General features: G+C 33.0%; 1 protein-coding gene across 2 annotated transcripts in view; it reads left to right on the plus strand.

Moving 5' to 3' along the window:
- Positions 1–15,881, plus strand: part of KLHL28 (kelch like family member 28) — a 41,365-nt gene extending 25,484 nt beyond the window's left edge. For both annotated transcript variants that reach the window (XM_051977709.1, XM_051977708.1), the window contains 3 exons: positions 8,084–8,527; positions 10,383–10,591; positions 11,334–15,881. In XM_051977709.1, the coding sequence (XP_051833669.1) occupies positions 8,084–8,527; positions 10,383–10,591; positions 11,334–11,497 (817 nt within the window). In that variant the 3' untranslated portion in view covers positions 11,498–15,881. The remainder of the gene's footprint in view (positions 1–8,083; positions 8,528–10,382; positions 10,592–11,333) is intronic.
- Positions 15,882–16,333: the final 452 nt, after the last annotated feature.

The following is a 16,333-nucleotide window of genomic DNA, read 5'->3' on the forward strand; positions in this document are numbered from 1 at the left end:
TTAATAGCTGAACAAGTTATATTATATAATTGGGATGAAATATAATTTTGCTATAAAAGACACAGCTCTTTTCAACAGTGAAGTGATTCAGACCAGAATCAGTTATCTTGTGATGAAAAGAGTCATCATCTGCACCTGCACCCAGAGAGAGGACTGTGTGGGCTGAGTGTGGATCACAACATAATATTTTCACTTTTGTTGTTGTTTGCACTTTGTTTTCTTTCTCACGTTTTTGCTTTTTGGTCTGATTTTTCTTGTGTAGCATGATAATTGTGGAAATATGGAGATGTTTAACATATATTGGATTACCTGCTGTCTAGGGGAGAGGGGGAGGGAGGGAGAAGGGAAAAAATTTGGAACACAAGGTTTGGCAAGGTTGAAAATTATGTATATATTTTAAAAATAAAAAGCTTTAATAAAAAAAGAAACTGACACAATATAAAAAGAATTATTTTGCTGTAAAAAATGAAGGGGACTGTGAAGGAAGATTTATATGAACTTATATATGAAGCAAAGTGAAATAAACAGAATGTCATTATACAATGACAATAATATAATAAAAGCAAGGATAATCAACATAATGACCAATCATGATTTCAGAGGATCTATAGTGAAACAAGCTGCCTACTTCCTGAGAAAGAGTTAGAGACATGTATTGTGTTAGACATTGCATGTAGAAATTGCTTTTACTTCACTATATATGATTGTAATGGTTTTCTTACAAGACAAGAAACAATCTTTGTTCTCAAGGATGTCAGTCTCATGATTGAAACAATACTTAAACAACTAGGTAAAAGTAAGAAAAATTCAAAGTTAGGAATAATCTCGGGAGCAAGACACTAAAATTAAAAAGGACACAGAAAGGCTTCCTTTAGCAGGTAGGCCTTTAGCTGAGACTTGAAGGAAGCCAGGGAAGGGAAGTGGAGTTGAAGAGGAAGAGTCCTAGACATAGAAAACAGCTATTGAAAAGAGAGTTGGGAGTTGGAGAGCCTAATAGTAGGAATAGTAAAGAAATCATTATTACTGGCTCACAGAGTACATGGAGAGGAATAAAGTGAAGAGAGACTGGAAGAGTAGGAATGGGCCTGGTTCTAAAGAGCTTTAAAACCCAGAGGTTTTATATGTGGTTTTAGAAGTAATAGAGAACCAATGGAGTTTTTTCAGTTGCAGTTAAAATGGTTAAATCTATTCTTTATGATGATCAGTTTCATAGCTGAGTGAAGGATGAATTGGATTGGAGTGGAAGAAGACTTGAGGCAAAAATGCCAACCAGCAGGCTATTATAAATGTCCAGGCATGAGATGATAAGAACCTGAACCAAGGTAATGACAGTGCTGGAGGAAAGAAGGAAGCATATATTTTTTTTAAATTTTAATTTATTTAATAATGACTTTGTATTGACAGAATCCATGCCAGGGTAATTTTTTACAACATTATCCCTTGCACTCGCTTTTGTTTTGTTTTTTTCCCCTCCCTCCCTCCACCCCCTCCCCTAGATGGCAAGCAGTCCTATATATGTTAAATATGTTGCAGTATATCCTAGATACAATACATATTTGCAGAACCGAACAATTCTCCTGTTGCACAGGGAGAATTGGATTCAGAAGGTAAAAATAACTCGGGAAGAAAATCAAAAATGCAAATAGTTCACATTCGTTTTCCAGTGTTCCTTCTTTGGGTGTGCTGTTTCTTCTGTCCATCATTTATCCATTGAAACTCAGTTAGGTCTCTTTGTCATAGAAATCCACTTCCATCAGAATACATCCTCATACAATATCGTTGTCGAAGTGTATAATGATCTCCTGGTTCTGCTCATCTCACTTAGCATCAGTCCATGTAGGTCTCTCCAAGCCTCTCTGTATTCATCCTGCTGGTCATTCCAAGAAGGAAGCATATTTAAGAGATGTTACAAAGGTACACTTGCTAGCACATAACAGTTTATTTTATTTATTTTGAAATGCATGGTTGGTGCTATGCTACCTAGTGCAGTCTGAACCAGATTAAAATGTTATTGGGAAATATTTTGTAAAATTAAATAAAAATAGAGTAAAACAAATGACATTAATTTATGAGGCTTTTTCTTTTTTTTAAGTTTTTTAATTTTCAAAAGATATGCATGACTAATTTTTCAATATTAATCCTTGCAAAAACTTGTTTCAGTTTTTTCCCCCCTTCCTCCACCCCCTCCCTTAGATAATAAGTAATCATATGACTGTCAAACATGGTAAAAATTTATGTTAAATCCAATATATGCATACATATATTTATACGATTATCTTGCTGTACCAGAAAAATCAAATCAAAAAGAAAAAATAATAAGATAATAAAATGCAAGCAAACAAGAACAGAAGGAGTGGGAGTGCTATGTTGTGATCTACTCTCAGTTCCCACAGTTCTATTTCTGGATATAGATAGTTTTCTTTATCACAAGATAATTGGAAATGATCTGAATCATCTCATTGTTGAAAAGAGCCACGTCCATCAGAATTGGTCATTGTAAAATTTTGTTGCTGTGTACAATAATCTCCTGGCCCTACTTAGCATTAGAACAATAGAATTCCATAACATTAGCATACCATAACTTATTCAGCCACTCTCCAATTGATGGGCATCCAGTCATTTTCCAGTTTCTTGCCACTACAAAAAGGGCTGCCACAAACATTTTTGTCCCTTTCCCTCTTATAAGATCTCTTTGGGATATAAACCCAGTAACAACACTGCTGGATCAAAGGGTGTGCACAGTTTGATAACATTTTGAGCATCGTTTCAAGTTGCTCTCCAGAATAGTTGGATCCATTCACAGTTCCACCAACAATGTATCAGTTTCCCAGTTTTCCCACATCCCCTCCAACATTCATCATTTTCTTTTCCTGTCATCTTAGCCACTTTAAAAGGTATGTACTTCCCTGATCAATAGTGATTTAGAGCATCTTTTCATATGACTAAAAATGGTTTCAATTTCTTCATCTGAAAATTGTCTGTTCATATCCTTTGACCATTTCTATAACATGTATTTAATATAAGTATGGAAATCTATCTTACCTTACGTGGAATTGAAGAGGAAAGGGATACAGTAAGAGGGGAGGTTGATAGAAGAGAAGTCTTATTAGGAAGGGGTGGTCAGTAACAAAACACTTTTTGAGGAGAGTTAAGCTGAAGAGAAAATAAAATAAATGGGGGAAATAGTAATAATATTGGGGGAAATAATTTTGAAGCAAGTTGCTCTGATGAAGACCTTATTTCTTTTTTTTCCCTCTACTTTTATTTTATTTTATTTTATTTATTTATTTTTTAAAATAATTTTTTATTGACAGAACCCATGCTAGGGTAATTTTTTACATTATCCCTTGCACTCACTTCTGTTCCGATTTTCCCCCTTGCTCTCTCCACCCCCTCCCCCAGATGGCAAGCAGTCCTATACATGTTAAATAGGTTACAGTGTATCCTAGATGCAATATATGTGTGCAGAACCGAACAGTTCTCTTGTTGCACAGGAAGAGTTGGATTCAGAAGATATAAATAACCCGGGAAGAAAAACAAAAATGCAAGCAGTTTATATTCATTTCCCAGTGTTCTTTCTTTGGGTGTAGCTGCTTCTGTCCATCCTTGATCAATTGAAACTGAATTAGATCTCTTTATCAAAGAGATCCACTTCCATCAGAATACATCCTCATACAGTATCATTGGTGAGGTATATAATGATCTCCTGTTTCTGCTCATTTCACTTAGCATCAGTTCCTGTAAGTCTCACCAGTCCTCTCTGTATTCATCCTGCTGGTCATTTCTTACTTACAGAACACTAATATTCCATAACGTTCATATACCACAATTTACTCAACCATTCTCCAATTGATGGGCATCCATTCATTTTCCAGCTTCTAGCCACTACAAACAGGGCTGCCACAAACATTTTGGCACATACAGGTCCCTTTCCCTTCTTTAGTATCTCTTTGGGGTATAAGCCCAGCAGAAACACTGCTGGAAGACCTTATTTCTGAAATGTACAGGGAACTGAGTCAAATTTACTTTTAAAAAAAGCCATTCCCCAATTAATAAAAGATCAAAAGAGTTGACCTATGCGCAAAAGGCTATAAAATTATGCATATCCTTTGACCTAACAATACCACTACTAGGCATGAATCCCAAAACAGATTTAAGGAAAAAGAAAAATCCTCTTTTTCTTTTTGGTCCTTTTCCTCAAAGAACCAATTTTTACAAAAATCTTTTTAGCAGCTCTTAGGGCAAAAAATTGGAAACTGAGGTGATGCCCATCAATTGGGGAATGGCTGAATAAATTGAGGTGTGTAATTATAATGGAATATTATTGTTCTGTGGAAAATGATGAGCAGGATATTCTCAGAAAAGCCTGAAAATCTTCCATGAACTCAAGTAAAATGAAATGTACTGTATACAAAGTAGTAGCAATACTGTGGGATAATTATCTGTGTTATCAGTTTGCTATTTTCAGCAATAGAACTACTTCTACTACTAATTCTTCTACTTGAAGAACTTAGGATGAAAAATGCATTCAGGGAAAGAAGTGATATGAATACAGTTTAAAGTGTGCTCTTTTTTAAATTTTATTTTTCTTCAATTTTTTTGGGGGGTGGGGAGGCTGAAGGGAAGGAGATCTATGTTTTCTTTCACAACATGACTTTAATGGGAATGTTTTGCATAATTTCACATATGCCTTCTTAAAAGGGGGTGGGAGTCGAGAGGGAGAGAATCTGGAACTAAAGTTTTAAAACATGTGAAAATTGTATTATGTACCTGGAGAAAAAAAGTTTAATATTAAGAAAAAATGAAGACGCATTCTTTAAAAAAAGAAGCAGTGGAGGAGAGAAATATATCTGAGGAGTATGACTCCTGGCAGCAGAGAAGAGTGGCTGCTATAGAAAAACAATTTTTTTGAGAAGGAATTGCTAAATTTGTTTTTGCTTTTTATCTGTGTCAAAGTTTAGGGTTGACATTTCTTAGTAGAAGAGCCACACATAGCAAGGAGCCTGACACAGCTAGGCCTAGTTTGAATTTGGAATATATTAAAAAGAGGGCCAATCCTGACCAACTAGGAGCCTTACAGAACTATCTACCAAAGATGCTGCACATAGGAGGAGCATTATGAGGGAAAGGATACTGGAACCTTGAAATATCAGATGGGTGAATCATCTTGTTCATATGTGTTCCCTGAGTTTGTCAGATATCACTGAAAGTAATTCGTAAACACTTCCACCATTGGCTTTTGTGTTCAAAAATATCCTGCCAGATGATGTGACTGCATTAAGGACACTTAAATACTGTTTCCCCATCTCCTTATTTATCTTGGATATTGAATTTTTGTTAGCATTTTTGTTGCCATTTCTACTACAAAAGTCATCTTCTCCCCCCCTTCCCTCCGAGGCAATTGGAGTTAAGTGACTTGCCCAGGGTCACAAAGCTAGGAAGTATTAAGTATCTGAGGCTAAATTTGACTTCAGGGCTGGTGCTCTATCCACTGCGCCACTTAGCTGCCTCAGTCATCTTCCTTTTAAGAAAACACATGAGCAAAATGAAAATTGAGCAGCTCTGCCTCTTATGTTTTTGTTCCATCCTGCACATCAGTCTTCTCCTTTCTTTGATCCTTTTTTTTCTCATTTAGCTTAAAAAAATCCCATCAAAACTTTTTGTTGTTGTTCCCAATTTCACTTATCAATCTCAACTCATTCTGAGATTTAGTACTTTTGACACTATTTTAAATGACCACATGTCACTCATATTCATCCTGTTACTATGCCTTAGTAACATTTTCTACACTTTCTTTTAAAAATCTCTGTTGGTTTGATGAATTCCCTTTCTAGATTCCATTTTTCTTCATCAGAATATTTCTTTGGGATTTATTTTATAGAATTTTGTTCCTAAGTTTCTCTTAACTACCCCTTCTAAGCTGACTTCTGTTGTAACATGAGGATTCTGTCTGAACTCCAAATCTAAGATGCATGCTAGATTATGTTCTTATTTTCTCTAGACTGTAGTTGAGAGTGTTACCTTTCCCCCAGAATTCCTATCGTTTGCACACCAGAAAGGATTTTTTAACTTCTTGGTGAGAATCAGATCCAGAATAGAATTTTCTCACTTTTTGAAGAATAAAATTATCACTAAAGCAAGTCAAGAAGTTATTGTTTGCTCAGCTTTTGAAAGAGAAAATTCTAGCAAGTGTCTGGATAATTGAAGTTCCTAATCACTACTGTATTATGCCTCTGCCCAGTTTTGTGACATTTCTCAAACTCCTCTTCTGTTTTTTCTTTCTGTTCAGATGGTCTAGATGTCCAGAGGTGCACTCTTGATGATTATATGGGGTGTTCAAGAAGACTCACACCTCTACTATGAGGGCTTGCCAAGCTCTTTTCAGGGATGCTCAGCCACTTTTGATGTCCACCCAATTCTCATTTGTGGCTCCAAGAAGTTGTAGCATATTCAGCAGCCACACTTTAGCAAACTATGTCAGTAGGTGGGCTAAATGAGGTTGAAGGTAACTGACAGGCCTCAAACTTGTTGGTGAATTAGGGAGCATGTGAAGACTTTGCCCTAGTAGAATGGATGAATGATAATAATTTGTTCCGAAGCTTAGTCAGACATCAAAGACATCAAGGTTATTCACTGCATCCTTGGCCATCCCCGGCCATCTTGACGTTTTTCCTACTGTTGAACTTCAGTGACTCAGGAAGAAAGAGTAAAGCTGATCTTTTTATGTAACTCTGCCTCACTGTAGTCCAATTGACACACAAGTCCAGGATATCACCTATGATGTCTGTAATTTGTCCTCTTTGAAAAACAAGGACAGAGCAACAGCCCTGAAATCAGGAGGACCTGAGATCAAATGTGGCCTCAGACACTTAACACTTTCTAGCTGTATGATCCTGGGCAAGTCATTTAACCCCAATTGCCTCACCAGAAAACAAAACAAAACAAAGAAAAACAATGTTATACTCTGACAGAAATTGTTTCTGCTTCTGCATATGTTAACCTTCAACAAAAATCTCCCTCTCATGCTTCCCCCCTTCTCAATTCCTTGATTTCCTCATATAATTATTCTTTTTTTCTGAATAACTTTTTATTTTGAGCTTTATAAGTACCAAGAAATATGCATATTTTCATGATAGAATAGAAAGTTTTATTGCATTAAACTACAAATTTTTTAAAGCATATAGTAAACTTAACATTAGTTTCAAAACTGTCCTATTTGTGTTTCTTGAGTGTCCTTCAGTTTTCTCTTTCTATGTATATTTTAAATCTTTCAGTGATGATTTTTTTCATCATTATTGTTCAGTCACTCATTCATGTCTGATTTTTTGTGACCTACTAGACCATATCACACTAATATTACTCATGGGATTTTCTTGGCAAGAATATTGGAGTGGTTTGCAATTTGCTCTTCCAGTGGATTGAGGCAAACAGATTAATTAATTTGCCTAGGTTCACACAACTAGAAAGTATCTGAGGACAGATTTGCATTCAAGTCTTCCTTACTTCAGGCCCAGCACTCTAACCACTGAGCCATCTTGCTGTCTGACCATCATTATTAGCTGTTTTACTTTATTAGCTGAATTGTTGTGTATAAACAAAACATCAGATGTATTTTACACTTTGGCTGCAGTAATTGTACTAATTATTCATTCAACCTTTGTAATACAACCATCTTTCTTTCTGCTTTGAATTGTGTGTGACATAAACAGCCAGAAAGCATTTATTAAGGATTGTGTTTGAAGCACAAGGCTATTGCTGATGACAGAAAGATAAAAATGAAAATTTCTGCCCTCAAAAAACATATTCTATCAGGAGATACAACATATATGTATGAAGATGTATATGTAAATATAGATAAACATATGATGTTTATATAATAGTCGTGAGAAGCTTTATCATAGAGGGACTCAGAAAAGGCTTATTGTAGAAGATAGTGCTTTAAATAGGCTTTCTTTAAGAGACCAAGGAGAAGACAATACATTTGAGGGGGACATAGGAAATAATCTGTGCATGAACTATTGAATCTGAGTTTTGGACATTTACTTTCTTGGTTTATGTAACTGGTTATTTTCTTCTTCTTCAGTGTTGAGATGTACTTCCCTCAGAATGACTCCTGGATTGGTTTGGCATCCCTTAATACTCCTCGCTATGAATTCGGAATATGTGTTTTAGATCAGAAAGTATATGTTGTAGGAGGCATTGCAACTCATATGAGGCAAGGCATCAATTTCAGAAAACATGAAAATTCAGTGGAATGCTGGGATCCTGATACAAATACCTGGACTTCTCTTGAGAGAATGAATGAGAGCCGAAGTACCCTTGGAGTGGTTGTACTAGCAGGAGAACTTTATGCCTTGGGTGGTTATGATGGGCAGTCTTATTTACAGTCTGTAGAAAAATATATTCCCAAAGTTAAGGAATGGCAACCCGTAGCACCAATGTCTAAAACTAGAAGTTGTTTTGCTGCTGCTGTATTGGATGGAATGATATATGCCCTTGGTGGCTACGGCCCTGCTCATATGAACAGGTATTTATTTATTTTATATATTCATACATTATTTTTGAATGAATATATATATATATATAATTTCTCTTAAAGCATGTGTGTGTATACACATGTGCACACACACACATACACACACACACAACATACACATTTAACTGTGGGAAGGATGGCAAGACCCAGGAGTTCTTAGGAAATGTCAGGTGTCTACCTTGCAAGGTAGAGTGTGAAGGGAAGTGGTAGTAAATCTTATGTGGATTCACTTCTTAAGTTTAGGTAACTGAAAATTAGATATAATCCAGAAAGCTGTAGTTTTAGATTATAGATTGCATAAGGATATATATTATTTCTTTTCAAATTAATAAATAATAGAAAAACTAAGTTACAGGAAGCTTACATTTTATGTATGCTGTTTTTAATCTTTTAGAATTATTGCATCTAAAATACTGAAATATAAATAAATGGGATTTTTCTATATTCTAAGATATTCAGTAAACATTTATTTAAATACCTACCATGTATCGGGCACTTTAGTAGGTGTTAAGGCAAAAAATAAAACAATACTTGTTCTCTAAGAACTTGACAATATTTTGCTCAGAAAAGACCATATAGTGTATGGTTTGTATTATAATGAATTAATCCAGGTTGCTAAATAATACATTGAAATGTGTTTATAGATTTATCTTAACTATCAGCAGGGTGTTGGTTTTTACTTTTGAAATGCATGAAAAAGGAGAAGTGTGATCTGTTTGATGAAGCTGAATTTGAAGAAGTGTCTACAATGGAAACATTTTCAGAACCATCCCACTGGAATGGCAGTTTTTAGACAATGTCTACCCCTTGTAGTTTATCTAAAGTGCATGTAATGGCAGGCAATCTGTTTGGGCCCTAAATATGCAACATCATGCTTTGAAAAACTGTTGTCAAAGAATTATCAAAGTGAGTATAGTATATATCACAAATTATAAAAAGAACTTTTAAAAAATGCAGTTTACCGTTGTCATTTGAGTAGTCTTGGCTTATGTTTTTTGGTGTCTAGTATACATGTTTTACCATCTAGTCTAATAATGAAATTCAGGGTAACTTCCAGAAACTTCCTAATTCTTGGGGCTATACCAGAGATAGATCTGGACTAGAAATACAATAAGAAATTTTTTGACTAACGGGGGTCATTTTCTGATTCAGAACATCTCAAAGGTTTTTCTTTAGGAAAGATTCTAGGAAAGTCTAGATTGATTTGGACATTTATGTAAAGCAACTTTTAAGTCCCAATGTTAACCTACACTTAATTTATAATTTAACCCTCATATACTTATGGATCTTCTGAATTTTAGAAATTATCCTAATTCTAGAATGGGACATTTTTTTAGTGCCCATAGTCCCACATGTGTATCCCTCAACTCTGATTTAGACTTTTGTGGTAATTCTGAGCTCTCCAAAGTCATCCTTGGCTTTAGTATTTAAAAACCAGGGCAGTGAATTAATTGTAATTATTGAATTTGGGGCACAACAAATTAACATGGCTGAAATAATATTTCTCTTTTACTCCTTTATCAGAACTCCATTGTGGTTATATCTCAAATATAAGCTTTTTAGAATAGTGCTAGTCCATAGCTATTAGATTAATTTTCATTCTGCTCTCTTAATGGCCAAAATCCAAAGTTCATTGTTCAGCATATTGATTTTCTTTCTAAGTTTTCAGTTTTTGACTAATTTTTTGAATGTGTAACTTATTTCAATGTACAACCTGTTTTCCTTATTCATTTTTCTTGTTTATTATTCTGAAATCTAGACCTGTAATATGCTTTTGCATGTTATGAATGGTATAAAATGTATGGAAACTAATGTTCTCTTTTTTTTTTTTTGTAAATGTCTACAGTGTGGAACGTTATGATCCAAGTAAAGACTCTTGGGAAATGGTTGCATCAATGGCAGATAAAAGGATTAACTTTGGTGTTGGTGTTATGCTAGGCTTCCTTTTTGTAGTGGGTGGACATAATGGTGTTTCCCATTTATCAAGTATTGAAAGATATGACCCCCATCAAAACCAATGGACTTTGTGTAGACCAATGAAGGAACCCAGGACAGGTAATATTACTTACTAAACACGTATCATGTGCATCACTATGGAAGCTTTTCTTTTGGTATCTACTTAGATTATAAGTGTATACTTTTTCTTAAAACACACATATACATATACACATGTGATAGAGTGTGGTGTAATGAAAAGTTAGAATCAGAGAACTATGTTTGACTTTGGGCAGTTTGCTTCTTTGGGCCTTTCTCTTTACTAAACTCAGGAAAATGAAATAATTGAACTAAATGATACTTTAGAGTTTATTCTACATCTAATATTTTGTAATTTGTATAACTTATCCTTTTTGAACGTTTAAATCATACTCATGTAAACTTGGAAATATTTCTTCCTATAGTGTTCTGGTCCAGAAAAGGATGAATTTGAGGATCTTTGGAAGAACCAAATTGTCCTCTATGTCCAAATAAAATATCAGTATCTTAGATATTTAAATTGTCAATATACCTTATTTTAAGCACATTAAAGAAGTAAATTATTAAGTGGAAATAAACTGTTTGAGGTTTTATCACAAATAGTTTTTTAATAAAATTAATTCTGAGGAAAGCCATAGTTTAAAAGAACAAATGAAGATAATAAAATTTTATCATATATAAATACACATAATTGTGCATATATCTACATAATCACTAAAGTATTAAAGCAATTTTAGGAAACATTTTTATAAACTGAAAAATAAGAGGGTTTTATATTATTATACTTTATTTATTTCCCTTGTTTCTTACCTATTTTTCACAGGAGTTGGTGCTGCAGTAATTGATAACTATCTTTATGTGGTTGGTGGTCACTCAGGGTCATCCTATTTGAACACTGTACAGAAATACGACCCTATTGAAAACACATGGCTGGATTCTGCCGGCATGATGTACTGTCGTTGTAATTTTGGATTAACTGCACTTTGAGAAGTGTGAATCCATGGACACAATGTGATGGTGAATCTTGCACTGCATGAAAAGATGCCCAGTTTTCCAAGACCCAGAAGCTGCATACTTTTCTTTTTTTACTCAGAGTGGCATGAAGACTTATTTAAAGTTGTATTGGGTATTTTAAATTGATAAGTAGCTTTGATTACTCTTTACATATGAGCAGATTTAAAAAAAAAAAAAAAGAAAAGAAAAAGAAAGAAGGCCCTCTTGCCAATTCAGTGGAGCACTTTTGCCTGAGACTGGCTTGGTACATAGTAGCTTGCCATAGGTTTATAGGCATACATGTGAGGAGAGCCTATATTTTTAATTTTTTTTCTTCTCTCTTCCTCCATGCAGTTTCCTGGAATAGTATAGGAGGTGCTTGAGTATTATATGGATGCATTATTTGTTGATAATTCTTAAGATATGTCTTCATGGTAGATTGGAACCCAGTGCTTCATTTTTTTTCTTAAACAAAATTAACTCAAAGCCTGCCATTTTTCAGTAACTTAAGGTTTGTAAATAACAATTACTGTAGTAGGTTGGCTATACTTCCTGCTAATTGGGTGTAGGGCTGGGATTAATTGGCAAATATTCATTGATATATTTATAAGGCAAATACCTTTAGCCATCATGTTATTTTGGGGCCATTTTAAAAAAAATAACAATTTTTACGTCATTTTTATGTGAACAGGTTAATGCTAGATTGGTTTTTATCCAATTAGCCTGTGTTTTTTTTTTTTTTTTTTAAACTTCAAGAGGAGCATGGATAGATCGGGACTTAGTCTTATGATTTGTTTGATGTTTCTTTAACAGCTCAGCAGATTTCACAGACCACTTCAGTGTAAGTATTTGAAAGAGGTATAAGTACTCCAGCCCAAGTAGATTTTTTTCATATATTTGTAATAATTTTATTTTTTAAGACTGTCTATTTGGTTTTTCAAAGTGTTGAGATTTTAAAATGGTGCTAACCGTAGGTTCTATGACAAGGCTATTACCAATGTTCTTAAGGTAGTTCAGTATGTGTAATGCATGACATTTCAAATTGTATTTTTTGTTTTTATTTTTTTGCTTGACTCATTTGTGCCTATGAGAGGTGTTAGTAACAATACTAATGTATGCAATATTTTGTTACTTAAAAAAAAAGATCTAAACAGGTAGTCTTATGGCTGTTTTTTTTTTTTTTTTATGGTTTCTGAATAGTGATTCAACCATTTTTTTTCTTATAATCCTTGCCCTTTAAAATGGAAATAAATTATAACACGTAAAAAGCAGCAGGCAATTATATATTACTGTACACATGTCCTATAAAAGTGAGTATTTAATATTATTGGAAAAAAACTGGAACTCTAATATGTTTACTTTAGTAAATTTGATTTTACTTTGGTTAGCTTAAAATCAGCATTGTTTGCTATAGCCAGATGAAAACTTAATTGAAACAAGCAACTGGATTCATTCTAGTATTTTTTATTAATTGTTTGTTAGTCTTAAGTAAGAAATCACATTTAAGTTGCATTTATTATGATGTTGGTACTTATATTACCAAATTTGGTACTATAGTCACTTGCTCCTTTTCTCCTTGTCAGATTAATTTCTTCATCTTCTCATTCCTTTTTGTTATTCTTGAAGCCAATGTATATTTTTTACCTCAAAAACTCATCACATATTACATTCTTAAGTGCCATAATGTTCTAAACAATTGTTAAGCCATTTGTAATTATATTACATATAGATGAATTTTTAGCATGTATATAATACATTACATTCTTTGAAAAACTAACCGCAACTAAGCAATCTGCAGTTTTTCTTGTTCTTCCATAAACTTCCAGATGTGGGTGTGAATATATATCATAAAACATAGCATCATGTTTTACTGTTATTTGCACAAACTTTAAAATCTTGCAAGTGATTTTCCCTTGGCTAATTTAGAATATAACAGGAGCTACAAATAATAAAATTGACAGGCTAGATATTTTCTGCATTGCTTATTTGAATGATCTAATATATAGCAATAATAGTTCTTGATCATTAATTTTATTAATTCTGATGATTGAAAAAGAGCATACCAATTGTGATGGGCACATTTAATAAAAAGCAATTTTAATTAGTTTCCTTTTGGTTTCAAGTTCAATTTACTTTTTTTTCCCTAGCCAAGTAGTTAAATATACCGTGTTAGGAAGAACTTGATTTTTTAAATGATTAATTCATTTTTCTTAGTTTCATTAGATGGATGGAGGGTTTAAAGGAGGTTGTAAAATATAGACCAACCTTTGTAATCAACCTTATTATTTAATAGTTTTATTTATGTATTACCCCATCTCCCAAAAGAATTAACTGATTTAGCATATCAAATGAAAGATGTTTATTGATTCCATTTTTTTAAAATACAACTAGAAATTATCCTATGAAAATACATGTGTCTTTTGCATTAACTCAGAATGGGAAAATAACCCTCCAAACATCTGTTTAAATTGCCAAAGGACTGTAGCATTTTGTGTATCCTGGGCATCTATGTATGGTGCAGACAAGTTCTGAATTATCCATGTAATTAATGAGTATCCAAATTGTTGATGTGCTTTGGACAAGCTGAAAACATATAAGAAATAGTATCATTCAAAGGCTGAATTTAATATCTTTAGTCCTTTAAACCTTATTTTTCTTATGTTAGAGATAGTGAGTACCCAATTTACCTAAATTTGTTTGGACAGTAACAATAAAGATTGGAATTTTTTAAATTAAATGCTGAGCTAAAAATGAGATTAAAAAAAAGTAGGAAAGGATTTATCCATTTTGAAAACTGAAATCAGTGGTGTACAAGCTCATAAAGTCAGATGTAAATTGTTTCTTTTAATACTAAACAAATTGTGTTTTATACACCAGACCTTTAAGTCTTTTTTCAATGTCTTTTGGATATGGTGATAGAATTTAAGTAATTTTTAGTATATCACAGTGGATCGCTGCATAGTAAAACTTCAATTTGTTCTTGCTTATAATTTTTTGTAAACCTAAATAATCTCTTATATAATATGAAATGGCATTAAACTGATACTTGGAAATGATATGAGATGTTAAAACAAAGTTATTTTAGCTAAGTAAATGTGATGGTAGTACCTTTCTTTACTCTAACATCTTAAAATGGTCGTGCAATCTAATGGCCAAATTAGATAGAATACCACCATAAACAAATCTTTAATGCTTAGCCTAAATGGTATAAATGTGAAAAACTTATAGTTAACAAAAATATGGATTTTTAGGATACAAAATTGCCTGGAATGGATAGTTTAATCCTAAAAGAAAAAATAAAAGTACCTTTAATGAAAATAATTAAAACAACAAAATTGTGATGGCCTATGAATTTTGGCTAATATGGTTAGGGAAGAAATAGCATGTACCTACAGTACCATTTTTATTTTCTGTTTTGGTTTTGAAATGCTATTGTTGTCTAGTTCACCCAAGTGCTCATTTTTAGGAAAACCAGATGCGTTCAATAAATTTTCTGTGACTTCTATTAATCTGTGTTCTGTCTGAAAATTAAGATATTCAAATAAGTTGTCAATGTTGAATTAGTATCCAGTTCTAATTCTTAACCACTCCATTTTTTGTTGTTGTTAATGTTATTGTCGTTGTAAAAGCACTTTAATTAAATAAATATGGTTATTCTGTGGCTGAAGATACATTAAATTTTCACTAAAAGCATATTGATTCCTCATTAAGATATAGCATTCTTATAATGAGTGAGAGATTCAATAGGTTTACAAATTTTCTGACTGGTATGATTTTAGAAAAAAATTAAAATCCAGTTTACATCTCTGCAGGAGAAAAATCATGTTAAACATGTCTTTTTTATTGCAGGTAATTTATTGTAACTTTTGTCAGGTTACTATTTGTAAATTCCATTCATTGTTTAAAACACTAAGCAAAAAGTTCCAAGTTTGCCTTAAATTTCTAGTGAAGTTAAATTAAAGAACTGGATGATTATGCCTATATTTTTGCCTTACAAGTTGTGCTGTATTTTAACCCAAAATGACTTTAATTTTTACAGGATTCTGAAAACTTTGTAGATGTAGAGTACTAATACTTTTAAGTTATAAGAAGATTGATGTGGCTGTGGATCAGATTGTTTAAATGTATTTGTTATGTATTTCACCTCTATGTATGTATCTTTACAGCAACAGGGTTTTATTTTGTTTTGGTTTACAAAATAAAGTGGCAATTTACTTTCTGTTATAAAAGAATTGATGAACTTTTTTTTGGTTTTGGTTCACCATTCTTAAAGTACTTTGTGTGTGCTGTTGTCTTAATAATGTATGATTACTGTTGCATTTCATTTAATGTATTTAAAATAAATCCAAAAAGCACGTTTATATCTTTGATTGACAAATGATGAGAGAACAGCTTTTTTATTGCTTATTTTGTGTGTAATATGCAATCAACATTGGGACATTTATGGAGTGAAAATCGGGTAACATGGGTTTCAATACCAATTCTATCATTAGTTTGCTGTGCTAATAAACCATTTATTCCCTGGGCTTTAATTTAATCTTCTGTTAAAAGTAAAAGATTGAGTGGGTGACATAAAGGCCCTTCCCACTCCTCACATTTTTTGAATCTAGATTTGAAGATTATATAGGTACTTTTTTTCTTATGCTGTGCTTAGTATATAGGAGCGGCCTAATAAATGACTGTTAGTTCATTGATTGAATGAGAAACCCCTTTGTCTATAAATTGCATTTTAGCTACTATATTTTGATTTGAATATCATAATTTGAATACTGAAAGCAGTTTTTCTAAATTCTATTCTACTTGACATTGCTTTTATTTTTACTTCTAAAA

This window comes from Antechinus flavipes, chromosome 2 (genome assembly GCF_016432865.1).
Source record: "Antechinus flavipes isolate AdamAnt ecotype Samford, QLD, Australia chromosome 2, AdamAnt_v2, whole genome shotgun sequence".
Lineage (NCBI taxonomy): Eukaryota > Metazoa > Chordata > Mammalia > Dasyuromorphia > Dasyuridae > Antechinus > Antechinus flavipes.